Source organism: Onychostoma macrolepis, chromosome 25 (genome assembly GCF_012432095.1).
Source record: "Onychostoma macrolepis isolate SWU-2019 chromosome 25, ASM1243209v1, whole genome shotgun sequence".
NCBI lineage: Eukaryota > Metazoa > Chordata > Actinopteri > Cypriniformes > Cyprinidae > Onychostoma > Onychostoma macrolepis.
Window position 1 is genome coordinate 14,046,293 of NC_081179.1, and position 22,470 is coordinate 14,068,762.

Genomic DNA, 22,470 nt, shown 5'->3' on the forward strand with positions numbered 1-22,470 from the left:
AAGTTGTGGTAGCCAAGCCCACTGTGAAATTACATTGATCATTGTTGTTTTTTTTCTCAAAAATCTAGCTGTCCGCGTTTACAAAAATAGCTCTGGACAAATGAAAATTCACAGTGGGTGTGGCTACCACAATTTTTTCAGTGGGAAAATTTTTTTCTAAAAAAAAAAAGCTCTGGACCAATGAAATTTCACAGTGGTAATGCTACCACAGCTTTTTCAGGGGGGAAAAAACAAAAAAATAACACTCAAAAATCTAGCTCTCCAGTTTACAAAAATAGCTCTGGACCAATTAAATCTCACAGTGGGTGTGGCTAATACAACTTTTTCAGTTTTCTAACAAACAAACATTCTGGTTAACAAAAACAGATTTAAAATTTTGAGATTTGATGTTATTTTTCCAGCAGTGGCCATTTTTTCCTTTCAGCTGAAATACAGAAATGCAATAGAGAAGAAGTTCATAAATTTGTATGCACTATTCTCTACACATATGTCATATTTGATTAATCTGCAACTTTAAAAAAAATAGGCTACACTACATAATTTTCACCCACCCTGTCGTTACAAGCACTACAGATGAGTTTCTGACCTCTAAAAGGTTCGGCCAAAAATTCAAATTGTGCTTGTTATTTTTTAATTTTTTAAAAACTTTTTCCACTATCCCGTGGTCTCTCATACCGCACGTCTGACACCATTACTGATCCTGAAATGTGATTTGGCATATTTATTACATTACAATTAGTGTAATTTAAGACTTTCGTGCAGATATCGAGTTGAAACCCAGCACAAATTAACAATCAAACAGTTTAAATTGATTCCAAGAAACTCATCACAGAAACAAAAGCCTGAAGTCAAGACGTCGCTCATTTCATTGCATGCAACAATGAGAGGAATCTATGCAAGCATTAGCCAACAGTTTAATGAAGTCAAGGCTTTTGCAATGCAAACAAGCGGTCTTGACGTTATCTGTTGTTGATGCACTGTAACCATCAACTCCAGATGTCTCCTCTCCAGTTTGAAAATCTGGATGAAAGCAGCCAACTCGCTTGCATTGGGTTTCCCACAGAATTTGCCTCATTAGTGTTATATAACTGTTAGAGTGCACTTGTCTGTTCTTTTATCACAATTACATAATAACCACTACCACATCATGCAAATGTGTTGGAGTAGCGGTCGCTAATGTGGTACTCGAACCCAATCGGTGGGTCAAATGTTTCTGTTAGATGGTTTATGGAAAAATCTCAGTGTTTACACAGACAACGACACCGATAGGCTGAACCATCCCAGAGGATTTCAGACTGACATCTTAAGGGCACCACACAATAACAGTCCTGTCCATAAATGGTAAGGCTTTTCTGATTAGTGGTAATAAAACTGGGAGTTGGCTTGTAATACAACCACTGCTGAGCGCTATAAAAAATTGTGAAGTCAGTACTTTAAAAACAATCAGTTCTGTTTGGACACAGGTTGACATTGTAAACATCGGTGAGGGGATTTTCACGATATTAAAGACACTGGACATAACGTTTTCCACTCTTGCTTAACGCTTGGACTACTATTGTTTATATGGTTGTTACGACATTTCTCGTAATGATATTTTCAGTTTGATGTGGGGTCGCCAGATCTCATCAACATTTGAGTTGCAATTGTTAACAAAGGACGTCTGTCATTACATGTACCGATTTGGACAGGAGTTAAAGTGGATAATGTCCGTTGCCCATTACCCAAATCCTCTAAAGACAAGTTAGTCAGCTAAATTGGCCAACATGGTAATGCTTCTGGGCAGCTATTTGTACAGTAGTCATCATCTTGAATGGGAAAGAGCAATATCGCAGAATATGTGTCACAATTACATTTTATATAAGACAATATCATAATCACTATATAAATACCACAATCATGCACTCCTGTCCAGGTGGGATTAGACTTCTTCGAGGATGTCTGAGTTAGCTGAAAAACATTCATTTGTTTCATAATTGATAGAGGTTTTGTGAGAAAAATACAGGCTTGTTTAATTCAAAGTATGCTACAGAAACACAAAAATACCTTAGAAAAATAGTCCCATCTGAATAGACTTGAGTCGCCTTTTAGCGTTACAATACATCTCTGTATCTTCTGTGGCTTGTGTGCATATGTCTATGTGTGTGGGGCATGCTGCTTTGTTGGCAGGATGTTGGGAAGCTGCTGCCATCATGATTCTCGCACATATGCATATCTGCACATGTTAAAAAGGAAATTACATATGTGGAGAATGCATTGTGTTCTAGATTAAAGATTGATCGTAAGTGTGATGGTTTTGATTAAACGTCAGGTTCAGCCAACACAAATGACTTTGACAAATCATATTGAGCTTCTCAGTTCTGATGCCCTTAAAAAGGTTAAAATAATGTAGATATATACATAGCAATATATAGCAATGTGCATGCTGTTTCACTGTATATACATAAAATAGCAGGTATTGCAACTTGTGAAAACTCGTAATAATTTTAAAACAATATAATATTTAGTTGAGACAAGATATTAATGCTGTATCTTTTATTCAATGCATGTCTTAATGCACTAGCGGATTTTATTTCTGGTTTTTAAACTCACTTTCACTGCCAGTAAAGCAAGACACAATAAATATACATTCTCTATTCTCTATAGCATTTATTATGCAATGTTAAATGCTATCCTGCTTTAAGAATGTTTAGAAATTGTAACTGGGGAAACAACATCATCAACAACATAAGACTAATTCATCTCAGGTTTTAATGTGTATATGAATAGTGTTGTCAATAATCATTACATTACTAATGAACAAAGAAAGCACAGTAATGAGATAAATATTATTGAAATATTGAGTATATTCTGTGCTGACTGTTCTGATAGGAGGCTGTTAGACTCCTCTGTTGAGAGTCATTCACAGAGTATCGCCCCTCTCATACTTCTATAAAGGGAGGTGGTCCTCCAGTCTCTCCTGATCCTTCTCTCTCACGCACTCTTCGACACACTGAACAGACCTGCTCACCATACAGGACACGATGTGGCTTGCTGTGTTTTACATATGGGGAAGCCTGTTTGCATTTTCTGTGTGTCACATCTGCCCAGAGACCTCCGAGGACATTGCTTCATGGGTAACGCTGAAGTCCCTGGGGCACTGCGGGGACGAGGAGAACTTGTGCCCTTATCAGCTCACCCTCCCTCCTCTCTCCATCCAGCTTCCCAGGCCTTCTAGGGAGCTGGAGAAAATGGCCAAGGAGCTGCAGGACCTAAAGGAAGTTGTTAACCAGCTAAGGAGGGACTGCCAAGAATGTAAGGACAGACATAGTATCCAGATAAGTGGACAGAAAGAATACGGCGAGGAAAAGGAAAGAAGACCTCAAATTCCAAGGCATAACATCAGAATCAAGGAGACACAAAGTCAAAGTGGAGAACAAGTGGTCCGGATCTTAACTTCAACCTTACTGCAAGGAGACACATCAGAAAGTGAGGGAACCATCAAGGATGGCGTGAAGAGGCTCGATCATTCCATTTTGGAAAGTCAGGAATGGAACATTGCCCCAAGGATTTTTCCAAACCAAGGCACAACAGATCAGAGGTCTGAGGTGAGCAGAGAAGTAAAAATATTTAACCCCTCACTTGATGAGACACCTGAGGACATATCCAAGGTCAAACCGGTGCTCTCGCCTACACCTGAGGAGTCAGAGAGGGAATTGAAGTCTAAGCAAAATGTATTAGTAGAACCATCCCTTCCTAGAAAAAAAGACGCCGTACAATCCTCAACCCATGGGAAACAGCAACCAAACATTCTCAGAGATGGACATGTAAAGAACATCAGTGGCATCCTGATGGCGAGAAGAAGAGTGCAGAATGTGTCTGATTCGAATGGATTAAGCGGCATTTCAAGGGATGCTAACACTAAGATAATGGATTTAAGCACATCAGCTGGGAACAGAAGGGTTGTAAGGTTTCCTGGAGTAGGTGGACCACTGAGGCCAAAGGGATCTTACATAAACAGTAGAGTTGTCAAGGTTACCAATGAAGACAGACTGAAGAACCCTGCTTTAGTGAGGAGCCACAATCTACAATCCGGGGACATGACGGGCAAGACTGAGACAGAAGAAGCTGGATTTTCCCCAGTGAGGAGTGGCGTTATGCGGGTCAAGGAAACAAGTCCTCATATAGCAAACACAAAACCTGGTGCAATTACTGGGCCAACCCTTTCAACAGATGACCAAAACAATCAAGACATAAGTAGGGTTCCCAGAACAGATGACGGACATGTCCTGAAAGATGCAAGCCAAGTAGCTAAAATTATGGAGGACAATTCAAGAAAAGTAAACAAGACTGGGATTACAAGACTCCCAACAAATCTGAGGAAAGAAAACCAGGGTGATGTGAGTCACATAGCCACAAATAAGTCAATCTCTAGTGTTATGAAACAAGCTGAACAGCCAAACACGATTAAAGAGGAAAAAAAGCACATGGGACTGGGTGAAAGTCTGGTAGTTATTAGTAGTGAGGAAGAGACTAGCTCCAATTTGAATAGAGAGGACTTGACTTTCCAAGGAAGACAGGTGGAAAATGAAAAATATCTAAATCCAATTACAGAAACTGATAACAGACACACCGATTTAAAAATTTTGGATAAAGCTGACAGCACTTTCAATGAAAGGCGAGTTTTGGTGGGAAAGTCCAATTCACAGTCTGGGGACATAGCGGACAAGCCTGAGCCAGAAGAGACTGGATTTTCCCCAGCGAGGAGTGGCGTTATGCGGGTCAAGGAAACAAGTCCTCGTATAGCAAACACAAAACCTGGGGCAATCAGTGGACTGACCCTGTCAACAGATGACCAAAACAAACATACATCAGACATCAGTAGGTCTTCTGGTCCCAGAACAGAAGACGGACATGGCTTGAAAGATGCAAGCCAAGTAACTAAAGTTAGGGAGGACAATTTGAGAAAAGTAAACAAGTCTGGGATTATAAGACTTCCAACAAAACTGAGAAAAGAAAACCAAGGTGATGTGAGTCACATAGCCACGAATAAGTCAATCTCTACTGTTATGAACCCAGGCGAACAGCCAAACATGGTCAAAGAGGAAAAAAGGCACATGGGACTGAGTGAAAGTCTGGTAGTTATTAGTAATGAGGAAGAGATTAGCTCCAAAGCGGATAGAGAAGACTTGACTTTCCCAGGAATACAGGTGGAAAATGTAAAATATCTAAATCCAATTACAGAAACAAATAACAGACAAATTGATTCCACAATTTTGGACAAGGCTAACAGCACTTTTATTGAAAGGACAGTTAATCCACTGTCTCCAGATCTTAAAGATCAGATGCAGCCAGGAACGTTCATTGAAGGGGAAAATGATCATATCGGGGTCAACTCATTGAGTGCAGGAACTATGAAGAAGGACATACCAAGCCACAGTAAAGCCACCCTGCCGGAAAAAGATCTGGTGAAGCCCACTCTTGTCCCAACTGTAAAGAGTGAATTGACTGATAGTACAGTGAATGTGACCAGTAGGGTTCAATCACAAGTAGTAGGCCAGGGGACAAGGAGAATTTCAGTAACTCCACTCAAAGCTCCAGCTGGAGAGGGACCGTTTCAGAACAGCAGGAAAAACATCAGCAAGATACGTGGAGTAAGTCAAGACAACAAAAGGTATGTGATGCCAAACCCATTAAGACACCCCGATAGACATCCAACAACTGTGATTTCACAGAGAGTCAACAAACTAAGACAACCTAATGTGATGGACAACATGTCAGCAAACAAAAGTGTTGGGGTACATTCAAAGCTGTCAGTCCCAGTCAGAAATACCAATATTGCCAGGAAAAATGGCTCTGCAATTATAAGACCAAGCTATGTAAGGAGGTCAAACTTTCAAACTGAGCCAAACACAACCAGACGCTTCAAGACAAAGGTAAGCACAGTGACTCAATTCTCCAGTCCCACTGGTGTAACAGAACAAGACCAAACAGAAGAAATCAAACACATTCCGCAGGTGATGAGGTCAAATGTATTGGATAATAAATGGTTAAAAAACAACAGTACAGAGTCACAATCACAACCAGAGTCTCAAAATTCAAGTAGTGTACAAGATTTGGATAAGGTTCAACAAAGTAAGAACCAACTTAGAGACAACAGTGAGACTGGGAGTACAGAGAATCCTAACAATCTGGAAAGTGGAGCCTCGAATTCACCTACTGGTCAGAAAGAAAGCAAGATTTTTAGTTTGAGAACTGAAGATACCAGCAATCAACCACCATTTGAGGTGGACAAGATCAGCAGTGGAAAGAAAGGACCAACTGCACCAACCTTAAAGAAAGGGTTATCTAAGGAACCAGGAGCAAATCTATTCACCACCTCGACAGTCTCTTTTACAGACACAGACCATAAAGACAGCTCAAAAAATATTCATAGAGTGACAAATACACATGTTGAAATAGCTAAAAACAATAGTTGGGAAACACCCATAAGCTTTGAAAGTATCGGAGCAACAAGAGAACTGGAACTTATTAAAATTAATGAAGACAGAGTGGAAGAAAACTCTGGGGAGATATTATCTAACCCAAACAGTGCGGACACTGCCCAAGGGTACAGTGGAGAGAGGAACACAATACCAGTTGTTTTGGAAACGCTTACAAATGTTGAAGAAATTAAAGGTTCAAAGCTTTTCTCACTCAGCCCTGAGGACACTGCTGAGGGGTTTAAATCACATGCAGTCAGTGATGAGGTAACAGGGAGAGAGCAAGTAGAGAATAAGATACACAGCACCTGTGACAGTGATTGTAACACTGCGTCAACACAACAGTCTACAGCCCAGACCAGGCCTCCAGTGGACTCTGGAAGAGGTGAGGAATTTTCTTACACAACCCATGTTAATGTTTATTTTTAAGAAACAAGTTGAAGGAGTATTTACTCTTAATGCACACTGCAAAAAGCCCTCTATAGAGTGTTTAGAGTATGGCAGCAGTGCATGTTTATTTGACACAAAGCTAAAGCTTCCAGTACAGTGGGATAAGTCAGTTTGACTCTTTGTATAGATTATATCCAAGGTTTTAGCAGAGTGCAAACAGGGACTCATGTCCAAAAATAACTACAGGTACAATCTACCCAGATAATCATTCCCAGGAAATAATATAATATGAATGTATCCTTTTAACACATGTTCTGTGACCCCGCACTTTATCTTGATAGTGTGATAGGATTCCATAACAAGGATAAGTGGATATGGATTCTCATCTGAGTAGCAGATGTTGTGGTTTTTGTGAAGAGGACCAGCTGTAGGCATCTTCTTTTGTCCGATGCATCAGGATGTGGTGTCTTTGTTGAGCTTGAGGAAAGGCTCAAAGGCAAAAATAATTATAATAATTATAATTAATGCATGCAGAAGTTCAGTACCATTCCATACCTAGTGCTAAATTTACTTGTCTGGTTATTGGAGTTTGAAATTTGGCCCAATGTAAACTCTTGAAACCAAGGATAAATAAAATCCAGGTGGTCTAAATTTTGTATAATTTTACGTATCTTTTAAACGAGACCTCAAGTGTAGTCTGTTGAATGCAGCTTTGCTGTTTGGGTCTAACAACAAAGATGGATAGAAAACAATTTCAGTGCATCATCTTGCTCTGCATTAGTTTACAAATTCATAAGTTCCAGATTTTCAGCTGGACGTTTATTTTTTCAATTTCAGCCCAATTGAATTTATTTGTATTGCGCTTTCCACAATAAATATGGTTTCAAAGTAGCTTTACAAATAAAAGTGCCTTAAAGCTTCTCTAGTTGAAAGATGACAATGGCAAAGAAATGCACAAGATGTTTAAGCATGCAGATTTAGGCTGTTTATACATGGTAAATGCATTTTTCATAAACAAAGAATGAGATAACCTAAAACGTTTTTTATTGACCACAGAAAAAGGACCTGCACAAGATTGTGCTGATTACATTACGAAATCCAGAAGGAATGGTGTATATAGAGTAATGCTGAAGCCAAAGAGCAGCATGTTTCCTGTTTTCTGCGACATGGAGTCTTCTGGCGGGGGCTGGACTTTGATACAGCATCGCTTTGATGGCAGCACAAGTTTCAATCGCACATGGGACGAGTACAAGAATGGATTTGGTAAACTAATAGGGGAGTTTTGGCTTGGCAATGACAAGATTCACTTGTTGACAAAGGCAAAGAACATGTCATTGCGAATAGAAATCGAAGACTTTGAGGGTATCAAAGAATATGCCCATTATGACCACTTCTATGTGGCCAATGAAAGCCAACAATACCGCTTGTCCATTGGTGGTTACTCCGGTACAGCTGGTAATGCCATGCAGTTTAGTAAGAATTACAATCACGACCAGAAGCTCTTTACCACTCCGGACAGAGACAATGACCAGTATCCCTCTGGAAACTGCGGGGCATATTACAGCTCAGGCTGGTGGTTTGACGCATGCATGTCAGCAAACTTAAATGGGAGATATTATCAATCAAAGTACAAAGGGGTACGTAATGGGATATTTTGGGGTACGTGGCACAACATTACAATGGAATATTACCCAACCAATGACAGACAATCTTTTAAGACTGTTAAAATGATGATTAGACCTAAAAACTATGCTAAGTAATATTATACCCACCAATTCTAAAACTTACCAACCAAAATTAAGCTCTCTTTTGAAGTTAGTTGCTACTCGTGTTTATTGCTTTATTACTAGAAAATTTAAGTGTGGTGTCAGAACTTGAATAAACATTGATAAATGTTTCTGTATCTATGTTGTTATTTTTTATTAGTGGAATACATAGAATACACAACTGAGTCCTCTTGTGTTGCTTTGAAAATAATATTGTATTGCATAAGACATATGAAACCATGCTATTTACAGATTCAGCTATTATCTTGTATATTGTATTTTTTTTATTTTTATAAAATGTTTGTAAGTCTGGGCTAATCCATGACTATGTTTACCTGGATATTTGCAGAATTTCAGATGCCTGTTTTTTTTTTTTTTTTTAATACAAATAGCTGGATTTTACCAGCTGAATAAAAGCGTCTGTAATTTTCTATTATTGTAGAAATTTTGAATTAACACCGTGTTATTTTCAAACATTGTATGTATGTACACCCCAAAAAGACAGATGACTCTTTCTAAGAGAAAATGTCAATTTCAGTTAAAAAGGAGGATCATAATTTAATAACTTAAAAATTAACTAATGAACAAATTACTAAATTTCTCCTAGAAATACATATTTTGCTCCCTGCTGAATTGTTGCTGAATTGACCCCTTTTCTGCATGATCTTGGAAACATTTGTAAATATAATAACTGTGCACTTACTGAACATACTTGTCATAAAGAAAAATAAATATGTATCTTTTAATTACAAGGATATTGTTATTACTTTTTATTATTCTTATTTACACACTCTGTACAAGAGAAAATTTAAATTACATTTTGTAAACATGTATTATGTAAGTTCTGCAATGCAAAACATAAGTGTATGATAAAGAAACACAGATTCATAAATATACACCATCATTGTAGAACGTGTGTCTTTTCCGTAAGCAAACCATGTTGTGTTACAGTACTGGTTGAACAAACAGTGTGTATGCAGCACGTTAACGGTTATTTTTCAAATGTTCATTTATGGTATGCCGCTAATGATCTCAGTGTTTCACTAAAATGCAATAAATATTCTGAGCAACATTCACAATCAGTCATTTCTGTCACCTGAGAGGAAACTCACCACTGAGCCAAAATACGTAACCCTCCCTGCATCATTGTGAACATGAAACGTAGGCTATTCAGCGTAGTCACTCTTGAGCCTGAAAGAAACAAGCAATTCCTGATAAAGAGCTTGAAACAGCTGTACATTCTTATTGTCTGTTATATATTCCCTTCTTTATGAATAACATCTACTTTCAAGATGATTTTATTCCTGAAGAATACAGTAAAGACTTCTGCTGGCTTTCAAAGAATACCGTTCATATGTTCAGTCTCTTCTGAAGTGGAAAACGTTGTAGCCCAGTTCGGCCATAGCTCCGATGAGCAGTGCCCACAGAGGGATGCAAACCGAGCTCACCAAGATGTCCATTAGGCCCTCTAATTTGGCACAGAGCGTCAGACAAAATGCCAGTTTAAGCAGCATGGCCACGAGGTACCATACGCGCTTCTTCAAGTTCTCCGCCCCGTTGCGAGGGTCGAAGCCCGGCTTGCACCGGCCTGCCATTTTGACAATGATCATGAGGAGGAGAATGAGATCAAAGGTCCAGACAGGAAGGAAGATGAGAAACCAGCTCCAAATGATCTTCCCGTCCAACTTCAGGACCAGCATAATAAGGAATATAAGTGTGAAGATCCATGTCAGGAGGACTCTTTGAGCAAGAGACATGTTCATTTGAAATGCTGGCCTAAGGGCACAGCATTAAGTTGATCTGAAAGAGACAAAACATTTATCATTGGAAGTGTGAGTTCAATTTACATTCAGTCAATTTCATCTAGTGGAGTTCATTCTGCTTTAAAAGCAAAAGAGGGGCATTTCTAGTAGTAAGATATTATTATTGTATATTATATTTAAAAAAATAAATAAATAGTATAAATGAATTTAATTAATCAATTAATAATATTAGTAATAAATAAGTGCTGTGTTAGAGACAAATTACAAATTATATAGACAAATAGACAAATAACTCACTGTGCGTTAACTAAGACAGTTTACATTTGAACAAATCGGCTATTGCAGTATGTTAAAATTAATTATTTAATGTTCAACTAATATTAAAACCAAGTTTTAGCCTTTTATGAATATGCATATCATCTCAAACTGCTTATAGTAAACATGCTACTATTTAGTAAAAACAAATGCAGTTTATGTTAATACAGCTTACATTATCAACGTAACATCCAGTGAAAAACTGATAAAATTAAATTAAAAAAAAAGTTCATCAAAATCCTCAAAATCCTATAAATCAGTGAAAAACTGATATATATATATATCAGTGGGGATTTCTTTAAGACTGCAAGGGAAGCTCGGCTTCCCCTATAATGTCAAAAAATGAATGGTCAGATATGTACTATTATGTTAACATTTTATTGACTAAAAATGCGTTAGAACACGTTCATCTCGAAGACGAGTTCGTTCAGAATCAGCTACATACAGCAGGTCGCTGACTCGATTTCCTTCTCACACACTCCCGTAGCTTCAGTGTATTTCTCTGTTGAAGCCGAGCGTCCATTGACTTTAATGGGGCTGCTTTGAACAATTTTTTTCAGCGCTTCCAAACTAGACGGTCATTGGATAAATGCTGCGGTTATGTCCCGCCCCCGGACGCTCAGCGTCTCTGGGAGTGAATGGAGGAGTGGGCGTGCCTGGACGCTGAGCTTCTGCGTGATGATTGGAGGGTCTGCGTCTCCTTTTGATTGACAGCGATTGTGTACAATAAAAACGTCGCTGACGCTGAAGCTATTCGAGCTCAGTCCCATCGCGGCTTTGCACTTGGTTCTTATCAATCATTATATATATTTTTTTATTTATTTATAATGTTATGTTTTAATATACATGCTGCTAACTCGGAAATTTCAAGATATGCGAGCAAAAAATGCTCCTGACACTTAGGCAAGACGACACGAGCAAGAGCGCTGTTTTTGTTTCGTTTGTGTTTGATCCAAATCCGGCGTTGATTTGGGCGAATCACTGATTCACTGAGCCATTCATAAAAACAGTCATTTGATTCGCTCCTGAAGGATTCAGCCGTTTTGAAAGAATCATTTGAATGACTCAGCGATTCAATCACGAACTTCTGCCACCTGCTGGCCGTTTTTAAGTTTCCCGTCTAAAAGTAGGCATATTACATTATTTTCCAACATATTTCTATATTCAGAATTTAGCATTTAAAACATTAATCTCATAACATTATTTATGAAATTATAAATACGGTCTAAATGAATAAATGCCACATCTAAATGTCACTTCATGCAGCTTCTGTGCAGTGCTAAGATGAGTTTTGTTTAGATCATTTCATGGATAACAATAGCCAGTAATTCATTCACATTAATTAAGTATTCAGAGAATAATATTGTCTGTTTTCACTTACATCTATTTATTTATTAAATTTTGATTCATTTTGTAGAACTGAATTATAAATTAAGCTGGTATAGTATTGTAAGACATTTTTATGGTATCATGACAACCCTATTATACACCACATCCCTTGTTTCAGTTTAACCTAATTCCCACATTTCCTCCGTCGAGTTTTTTTTTTTAGATTGTTTGTTCATTCATTCATTCATACATACAGTAGGCTAGCGTCACTGGAAAAGACACCTAGTTGGTATGAAAGGGTCACAGAGCATTTTCTTGAAAAGGAACGTAGGGCAGGATTTACGTATAAATAAATGGACAATTTTTATGATGTAGGCCGAAAATGAGCTTCCCCTCTTTGAAAGACCAGCAGCCGCCACTGATATATATATATATATAGTGCTGTCAAACGATTAATCACATCCAAAATAAAAAGTTTTTGTTTACATTGTGTGTGTGTGTACGGTGTATATTTATTATGTATATATAAATACACACGTATGTATATATTTTGAAAATATTTCCATGTATATATTTATATAACATATAAATATATTTAATATACAAATATAACATTTTTCTTAAATATATACATGCATGTGTGTGTATTTATACATATAATAAATATACACCGTACACACACATATATTATGTAAACAAAACTTTTATTTTGGATGCGATTAATCGTTTGACAGCACTATATATATATATATATATATAAATCAGTTCTTCACTGGATGTTACGTTGATAATGTAAGCTGTATTAACAAACTGCATTTGTATTTATTTACTAAATAGTAGCATGTTTACTATGAGCCGTTTGAGATGATATGCATATTCATAAAAGGCTAAAACTTGGTTTTAATATTAGTTGAACATTAAATAATTCATTTTAACATCTTAACATACTGCAATAGCCGATTTGTTCAAATGTAAACTGTTTTAGTTAACGTACAGTAAGTAACTTACCTCTACATTTAACTACCCATCAAGCTGTATTTAACACGCAAGACACACAAATGTTAGGTCTCAATAATAAACGAACATTTATTTTATTCATCCAAATTTTATCTCGACTGTTCCATCCTTACACATTCTTAAAATGAAGGAGCTATCCATTACTAGCACGAAACTAGCATATATAGACCGGATTGCTTTATGTGTTTATGAAGGCAAACCAACGGGAAGCGGGGAAAAAACACATTGACGGAAAAGCTTACCGATGATGAAGACAACACGGCTGGCCTTCTAGTCAGAAGGGGGTAAATGATTAAAACCGATGTCCCCTTTCTGGACTGTGTATTTGAACACCGACGTTTTCAAAACAACTTCTCTTGAAGGACTAAGTTGATGTACGCGCAGCGCCATCTCGCGGACCGGAGGACGCGCATTAAACAGCCAGACGAATTCAGTTCAAATCTATTTAATTTGTTCCAAAGAATTTAAGATTAATTGTGCCTTACACGGTCAGATATTTATTCACTTCATTTGGATTGATTTTGATTTCTCATGAATACGCAGTCGTGCACAAACGGCCAGTATATTCACATTAATACATTAAATTTAGGTTTGTTTTCCACTAAAACCTACAGAACACTTGGACTATACGACACGTGTCGCGTGGAACCATTCTGTGACATTGTACGTCTTCAAAAGAAAGAAAAAAACTTTAATGGTCGCGAGTGGGACATTTCTTTGAATTTCTCCGTTTGTGGTCTGAAAAATAAAGAAGCGCATACGGCATTAGAACAACACAAGGGGTGAGTAAATGATGACTTAATTTTCATTTTTGAGTGAAATATCCTTTTTAGCTGGCATGTCCATCTGGTAGCTAAGGTGTTCTGTCAGCTTTTAATCTCATTTTCCTTCCAAAAACAGAAAACACAACAGGATTAAGCAGGAGAGTGGTAAAACAACAACAAAAAACATTTAATGGTTTGAAATGTAAGAATGTTACTAAAAACACCCTTGAGGTCTTTATTCAGCCTCAAGATGGCGCTGTTTCATTATTTTGAGCTGTTGAACAGCTTAGGTGGCATTGCTAGCAAACTGCTCCTTATAGTGAGGCTCTAAATATACATGAATCATTATCCCAATATTTTGCTTGAATTTTGCCTACATTTACTCCTCTGTAAAAGCAACATTTGTCATTTTCCTTGCACTTTAATTGCTATGAAAGTACAGAAGTTTCTCACCCTCGGGATGAAAGAAAACTTTTCAGATTTCTCTCAGGTTGATTCCACACCTGAGACAACCATCAGAATCCACTAATTTGCAATATACTATTACAATTACCTGTTTTCTAACATAGCCTTTAGGATCCAGACAAGAAGGTGCAGGGTGCATTGATGGCACACAAAAAGCCACATCCATACTGAATCAGTTAATGAGCTTATTACCCTTTGCAAATGTCCTGTTGTGGCTGCCATTACTAAGGCCTTAAGGGGGTGTCAGCACAAAAGCCAGGTAATAATACAGCGGCTTCTTTGCTCCGTGTTGCTTATCAGTGAAACCACACAACTGCAAGCTGCCTTGAGGCCCTGAGCTGAGGACGCTGTTTTTTTAATTGGGTCAGTCTGATTCTGCAGCATGTTGCCACCACATGAGTGAATAGAGAGCCCTTTTATGAGAATGCACACACACCTGGAATGGTCTGCTCCATTATGAAGATTTACCACAGTTCTTGCATCGTAAAATAGTTTCATATAGCATTTATATTAGGATCATAGTCAGTGTTGGGGGTAATGCATTACAAGTCACACAAGTTACGTAATCAGATTACCTTAACACATTACTTGGAGAATATCTGAGTTACATTTTCAAATAACTAATGCCAGAATGTTTCCCATGTATTGACCGGCAGCTCTCCTGTCCTCATGTTTAGTGCAGAGGCTTTATGTGCACTGTGATGGTTACTATAGTTCTAGACTAAATGTCAACATGCATTTACTTATCTCACTTGCACAAAAACAGATTTAGTATCCCTCAGAATGAATAAAAACAGTATAATGCAAACTCAGTATATGACACAAACCTGCAATAATTAAATGTTAGGCTAAATAACACAAATATCCGTTATGTACTTAATCATATTTTATTAATCAATGTCTTTGCTGCTGACCTTTGATAATCAAATTCAACCACGCTAATAAGCAAATATGACTTTAGATAACATGACATTTGTTTCTTTTTTTGTTTGTTTCTGAAGAGAGAAACATGAGGCCAAGTCAGATGAGAAAAAGTAACGCAATAATTAATTAAACGCAATTAGTTACTTTTTAGGGAGTAATACAATATTGTAATGTATTACTTTTAAAAGTAACATCCCCCAACACTGATCATATAGTAACCACAGGTAAAACCACTATACTAGTTACACTGATCAAGTCTATATTGATTCAATGTAAATGAAAATTTGAAAATTAAGTGCATTCCCTTTCTCAGATAATGACATAATATATTTGCTCAGGAAACATTTTTGTTATTATCACTGCTGAAAACAAGTTGTGCTGCTTCATATTTTTGTGGAAACCATGATAAGTGTTCCATATTTTTTCATGAATAGAAAGTTCAAAAAAAGGCATTTATTTAAAATAGATTTTAGAACAAGTCTTTACTGTTACTTTGGTTAATTTAATGCATCCTTGCTGAAGTATTATTATTATTATTATTATTTAATTGTAATATCACAGTTTCCACAAAACTATTAAGCTACTCAACTGTTTTCAGCGGTCTTACCTGGTTTTAAGAACTGTTATCATTTTAAAATTACATCATACGGTGACACTGAGGGCTGAGAAAAGATTATCCTTATCTGGCCTTTGCATAATTTGTTCCTTCAATCTGGCACAACTTTATGCTTTGACTCTGAATATGAATATTTCAAATTAAGGTAAAGATAGAGTCCTTTATATTCCTGTGCCAAGCACAGCTGCACAGTAAATATTAAAATTATTCCCTGTAGTACTGTGTCCTCACATATAACTGAGCTTTGTGGCTTTGTCTATTTTTGAGCATGTTTTGGTGACAAATATAAATATATAATAAAACCAATTTGGCATTCTAACCTGAACATATGGCATGACAAAATATCTACGAAATGGGAATTTAAAAGGACAGTTCACCCCAAAATAAAAGTCTTTATTTACTCACCCGTATGTTGTTCCAAACCTGTATGATTCAAATTCTTCTGTGGAGCACTATGTACAGTGGGTACGGAAAGTATTCAGACCCCCTTACATTTTTCACTCTTTGTTATATTGCAGCCATTTGCTAAAATCATTTAAGTTCATTTTTTTCCTCAATGTATACACAGCACCCCATATTGACAGAAAAACACAGAATTGTTGACATTTTTGCAGATTTGTTAAAAAAGAAAAACTGAAATATCACATGGTCCTAAGTATTCAGACCCTTTGCTGTGACACTCATATATTTAACTCAGGTGCTGTCCATTTCTTCTGATCATCCTTGAGATGGTTCTACACCTTCATTTGAGTCCAGCTGTGTTTGATTATACTGATTGGACTTGATTAGGAAAGCCACACACCTGTCTATATAAGACCTTACAGCTCACAGTGCATGTCAGAGCAAATGAGAATCATGAGGTCAAAGGAACTGCCTGAAGAGCTCAGAGACAGAATTGTGGCAAGGCACAGATCTGGCCAAGATTACAAAACAATTTCTGCTGCACTTAAGGTTCCTAAGAACACAGTGGCCTCCATAATCCTTAAATGGAAGACGTTTGAACCAGAACCCTTCCTAGAGCTGGCCGTCCGGCCAAACTGAGCTATCGGGGGAGAAGAGCCTTGGTGAGAGAGGTAAAGAAGAACCCAAAGATCACTGTGGCTGAGCTCCAGAGATGCAGTCGGGAGATGGGAGAAAGTTGTAGAAAGTCAACCATCACTGCAGCCCTCCGCCAGTCAGGGCTTTATGGCAGAGTGGCCCGACGGAAGCCTCTCCGCAGTGCAAGACACATGAAAGCCCGCATGGAGTTTGCTAAAAAACACCTGAATAAGAATAAGAGAAAACCAGGCACTGCTCATCACCTGTCCAATACAGTCCCAACAGTGAAGCGTGGTGGCAGCATCATGCTGTGGGGGTGTTTTTCAGCTGCAGGGACAGGACGACTGGTTGCAATCGAGGGAAAGATGAATGCGGCCAAGTACAGGGATATCCTGGACGAAAACCTTCTCCAGAGTGCTCAGGACCTCAGACTGGGCCGAAGGTTTACCTTCCAACAAGACAATGACCCTAAGCACACAGCTAAAATAACGAAGGAGTGGCTTCACAACAACTCCGTGACTGTTCTTGAATGGCCCAGCCAGAGCCCTGACTTAAACCCAATTGAGCATCTCTGGAGAGACCTAAAAATGGCTGTCCACCAACATTTACCATCCAACCTGACAGAACTGGAGAGGATCTGCAAGGAGGAATGGCAGAGGATCCCCAAATCCAGGTGTGAAAAACTTGTTGCATCTTTCCCAAAAAGACTCATGGCTGTATTAGATCAAAAGGGTGCTTCTACTAAATACTGAGCAAAGGGTCTGAATACTTAGGACCATGTGATATTTCAGTTTTCCTTTTTTAATAAATCTGCAAAAATGTCAACAATTCTGTGTTTTTCTGTCAATATGGGGTGCTGTGTGTACATTAATGAGGGAAAAAACTTAAATGATTTTAGCAAATGGCTGCAATATAACAAAGAGTGAAAAATTTAAGGGGGTCTGAATACTTTCCGTACCTACTGTGTGTGTGTATATATATATATATATATATTTTTTTTTAAAGTGAACAAGCTGTTCTTTTTTTATGCAATGAAAGTGAATAGGTACTACTGCTGTCCAAGTCCCCATCCACCTTAATTTTAAGAAAACAAATAATTTTTAATCTTAGATTTAAAGGGATAGTTCACCCAAAAATGACAATTCGCTCAACTCACCCTCATGTCGTTCCAAATCAGCAAGGCATTCGTTCGTCTTTGGAACACAAATTAAGATATTTTTGATGAAATCAGAGAGCTTTCTGACCCTCCATAGACAGCAATGCAACTACCATGTTCAAGGCCAAGAAAGGTAGTAAGGATATCGTTAAAATAGTCCATGTGCAATCAGTGGTTCAACCTTAATTTTATGACGCTATGAGGATACTTTTTGTGCGCAAAGAAAACAAAAATAACGACTTCATTCAACAGTTTCTTCTCTTCCGAGTTGAATGGAATGCAACATAACCCCCATTTAAACATTAAAAACACATGATGAACCACATGCGAGTATCTCCAGTACAAAACAGCTTCATGCGAAAGATACACAATTCATCTTGCATTTACATCAACATCCAAAGTGCACATCTCTGATTCTGTAAGGTAAATTCAATTTGGGGCTTCAATTTCCTCTTGTGGGTATATAATGTGGTTGTCATGTTCAATGAGAAATTGCTTCCCGTCTGAAGAGCTTTGTGGGAACTGAAATAGGCTGCTATGACATGCTCGTTCCCCGTGTCCTTCTAGAGAAGATTAAAAGCTTGATATTGAAATCATGCTTCGTCACCAATGCAAGACATCTTATTTACTCCAAATGGGAAGCGAATGCAGAGTGTCAGATGTGAAAAACACGTTACTGTCGTACACATGCACGCACCATACAAATCAAGGATCTTCAGGCCCCGCTTGGCTGCGGCTCCATTATCTCCAGTTCCTGCAGTATCCTAAGATTTGTGCCTATTCCCCGGCGTACTTTAGCCCTAGGGCTGTCTGTGTTGATTTATGTTTGACAGCCATTGAACTCATCACAGCCTTGTGCGAATATCCGTATTGACCTGTGGCCACTCACATTAAATCCTATCGAGTTTAGTCTTGCATGATGTTCGACCCCCTCGAGGAAGCCTGTCTTAGAGCAATCGGAAAATTCGTAGCTATAGCATTTAAGTGCAAATCTATCTTAGGCAGCATGAGATCAATATAAAATTGCAGCCATTTGTGCTTTACACTGGATTTGTGCATATGAAAATACTTCATCCACGGCACAGAACAGGTGGATGTGCCAGATATGACATTGAGAAGAACATAATCAAAAGTTTAATTTGACTTGAATGTATTGGCATTAAATGGAAGTTGTAAATAGCTGCCATATAAAGACCCCTTCAAGAATGAGTTTGTGTACTTTATGAGTTTAAAGTATCAGTACACCCCAAAATAAACATTTATTGAAAATTTAACCACCTTCAGGCCATCCAAGATGTAGATGAGTTTGTTTCTTCATCGCAACAGATTTAGCATTACATCACTTGATCACCAATGGTTCATCTGCAGTGAATGGGTGCCGTCAGAATGAGAGTTCAAACAGCTGATAAAAACATCACAATAATCCACACACTCCAGTCCATCAACTAAAATCTTGTGAAGTAAAAGGCTGCTTGTTTGTAATAAATAATCCATCATTAAGTCATTTTAACTTTAAACGGTTGCTTCTGTGCTTGATCTGTGCATTTTTCTCTCCCGATTCAGATGAGATGACTTTTTTCGATGGAACAAGCAATATTATGGATTAAGGTCATATTTGTGACATATTTGGTTATTACAAACATGCATCTTATTGTGTTGTTTTTAATCAGCTGTCTGCACTCTCATTCTGACGGCACCCATTCACTGCAGAGGATCCATTGGTGAGCACATGATGTAATGTGATGTAATTTCTCTAAATCAGTTCTAAATCTTGGCTTGAGTGAGAACACTTTTGGGTAAACTATTACTATAAGACACATGAGCAACATTTTATTAGCCTCTTTCAAAGCTCACAACAGTCGTTAGCTTACTTATAGGTCGAAAATCTTAGGAGAACCAATTAAAAAGTAACCTTTAAAGGGTTACTCCACCCCAAAATGAAAATTTTGTCATTAATCACTTATCCCCACGTCGTTCCAAGCCCGTAAAAGCTTCGTTCGTCTTTGGAACACAACTTAAGATATTTTTGACGCATTCCGACAGCTCTCTGATCCTCCCATAGACAGCAATGTAATTAACATGATCAACATCCAGAAACGTAGCAAGGAGATCGGTAAAATAATCCATGTGGCATCAGGACGACAACATACGCAGTTTGCGTTCAGTGGATACTCTCCAAAATGGCGCTAGGGTGATGCGGAGGAGACAAATTGTTAAAGTCGTTATTTTTGTTTTCTTTGCGTACAAAAAATATTCTCGTAGCTTCGTTTACGGGATTACGGACGAACCCCTGATGTCACATGGATTATTTTACCAATCTCCTTGCTACGTCAGAATTTTCATTTTGGGGTAGAGCAACCCTTTAATATAAATATGTATTTGGATAAATAATAATTACAAAACATGCATGTTTTATTAAATATATATAAAAGAATGAACAAAACAATACAAAAAAGGGTATTTTTCTACCACAGGAGCACAGCGTTTTAAAATGTGGTGTTTATGGCATGATATTCTAGTGGATAAGCTACTTTTTGTAATGTTAATGCAATACAACTATTATAATTTACTTAATTTTGTATAATACATATTTATATTAAAAGCAACTGGTTCTCTAAGATGGGTTTAGCAATTTTTTTTAATAAGTAAAATTAGGTGTTTTATAAACCTCACTCTCTCTCTGTGTGTGTGTGTGTGTGTGATTTTTATAGGACAAAATGTTCAATTTATATATAGATACACCATTGACCTTTAAAAATAATTCATTTGGCAGATAACTGTATGAATGTGATTTATTAATAAAAACTGAAAAGAGTATAATAGAGCAGAGTCATCTGATCACTGAATTGACATTGACCTGACAAAAGGGTCAAGAATATGTACAACTGACAATAATCGCCTTAACTGTGGCTAAAAACCAGAAAGTCTTTCGTGGGCTCTGATTTGGCCCACAAGGTTTTAACAAGAACATTTCTATAGTCCATAACACATGATTTACATTTACTGTACATGAGGGTTAAAATGGTTGTATAACTGTCCTTCATTTCAGTCATCATAACCGTCCTCTGTTGCTCTGTCCCAGTTTAACAGTGGTCTTCGTTCTGGAGGGACAGACGGCTCGATCCGCTGCCACCGACTGGGCGGCCAGATGATGTGAGACGCCCGACCATGAACAAGACCGAGAGAAACCTGCGGAGATCAGAATAATCAAGCTTCTGCTTATAAACTACCATTAAACACTCCATAAAGTCAAACAAAATGGTCTATTTCTTAAGGAGAAAGTAGCTTTTGATAGACTGTCGTATAACAAAGAGCAACTAAAACAAGAATTACATGCTTTTCTCATTTAGTGAATACAAAGCAATATATTTCAAGCTAGAAGAGAAAAGGACCTCATTGCTTTTTATTGCCAGAAGGACATGGGAGAGAATCCAACAAGCTCCCAAAAAACCCTGATTTGGAGGGTTCTGTAAATATCTGCGGGGTTTGGAGGGACTTGAAGGGGTGATAATGTACTCACCTGCAGAGGAAGATATAGACTTCACAAATCTTTGGGTTTAACAGCATGACAAGACCACAATATGAGTCTGAAATACTATAGAGAAGCTCTGAGAAGAACCTTACTGGGTCCATTTAGTATCACTGATACACTATTATAGTTACACTATTTGTTAATATTTTGAATTAGATTTTATTTTAAAATTTGTATTTTATTCTGTTTTCATTATAATTTTTTTAGTGCTATTTATTTATTAAATAAATGTTATTTTTATTTTATTTTAGTATATGTCATTTTTATTTATATATGTAGTATAATTTTGCCTAATATTGGCACCCTTGAAAAATATGAGCAAAGGTGGCTGTGAAAATAAATCTGCACTGTTTATCCTTTTGATCTTTCACTCAAAAAATTCTAACCTATCATTGAAGTAAAACAATTGAAAGTGGGGAGAAAATCTCATGATGAAATAAATGTTTTTCTCCAATGAATGTTGGCCACAATTATTGGCACCCCTAGAAATTCTTACGAGTAAAATATCTCTGAAGTATATTCCCATTCATATTTACATATTTTAGCACACCAGGGTGACTAGGAGCATGAAATTGTCCAGCTATGACTTCCTGTTCCACAGGATTATAAATATGAGGAACACAAAGGCCAAATTCCCTTAATCATCCATCACAAGGAGTAAAACCTAAGAATATAGTTCTGATGTGCAGAACAAGACTGTTGAGCATCACAAAATAGAAAGTGGCTTTAGAAAAATAGAAAAGAGAATTAAAATAGAAAATTAAAATAGAAAATAAAAAATAAAAATAGAAAAGAGTTCCACATTTCCACCATCATATATATATATATATATATATATATATATATATACACACACACACACACAGTATCTCACAGAAGTGAGTACACCCCTCCCATTTTTGTAAATATTTTATTATATCTTTTCATGTGACAACAC

General features: G+C 37.4%; 3 protein-coding genes across 9 annotated transcripts in view; 1 reads left to right on the plus strand and 2 right to left on the minus strand.

Moving 5' to 3' along the window:
• The first annotated feature begins 8 nt into the window (after positions 1 to 8).
• Positions 9 to 9,174, plus strand: fgl2b (fibrinogen-like 2b). The gene is made up of 2 exons (XM_058767823.1): positions 9 to 6,843; positions 7,905 to 9,174. The coding sequence occupies exons 1-2, from the start codon at positions 3,021 to 3,023 to the stop codon at positions 8,606 to 8,608; spliced, it is 4,527 nt and encodes a 1,508-aa protein (XP_058623806.1). The 5' UTR covers positions 9 to 3,020; the 3' UTR covers positions 8,609 to 9,174.
• A 194-nt stretch (positions 9,175 to 9,368) lies between these two features.
• tmem60 (transmembrane protein 60) lies at positions 9,369 to 14,485 on the minus strand. 5 transcript variants are annotated; one of them, XM_058767834.1, is made up of 3 exons: positions 13,281 to 13,418; positions 9,962 to 10,414; positions 9,373 to 9,805 (listed from the first exon to the last, which is right to left on the minus strand). In XM_058767834.1, exon 2 carries the CDS (start codon positions 10,375 to 10,377, stop codon positions 9,973 to 9,975), a length of 405 nt encoding a protein of 134 aa, XP_058623817.1. In that variant the 5' UTR covers positions 10,378 to 10,414; positions 13,281 to 13,418; the 3' UTR covers positions 9,373 to 9,805; positions 9,962 to 9,972. The 5 variants fall into 5 exon arrangements, with proteins under 5 accessions (XP_058623820.1, XP_058623819.1, XP_058623818.1 ...); XM_058767837.1 differs by lacking the exon at positions 13,281 to 13,418 and adding an exon at positions 14,460 to 14,479 and having other exon boundaries at positions 9,369 to 10,414; XM_058767836.1 differs by lacking the exon at positions 13,281 to 13,418 and adding an exon at positions 14,256 to 14,373 and having other exon boundaries at positions 9,369 to 10,414.
• A 6,294-nt stretch (positions 14,486 to 20,779) lies between these two features.
• The window catches only part of immp2l (inner mitochondrial membrane peptidase subunit 2), a 105,489-nt gene continuing 103,798 nt past the window's right edge, over positions 20,780 to 22,470 (minus strand). For 2 of the 3 annotated variants that reach the window (XM_058767828.1, XM_058767827.1), the window contains exon 6: positions 20,780 to 21,190. In XM_058767828.1, the coding sequence (XP_058623811.1) occupies positions 21,047 to 21,190 (144 nt within the window). In that variant the 3' untranslated portion in view covers positions 20,780 to 21,046. Of the gene's footprint in view, positions 21,191 to 21,393; positions 21,522 to 22,470 lie in introns of all 3 variants that reach the window. The other variant, XM_058767829.1, reaches the window with a different exon arrangement.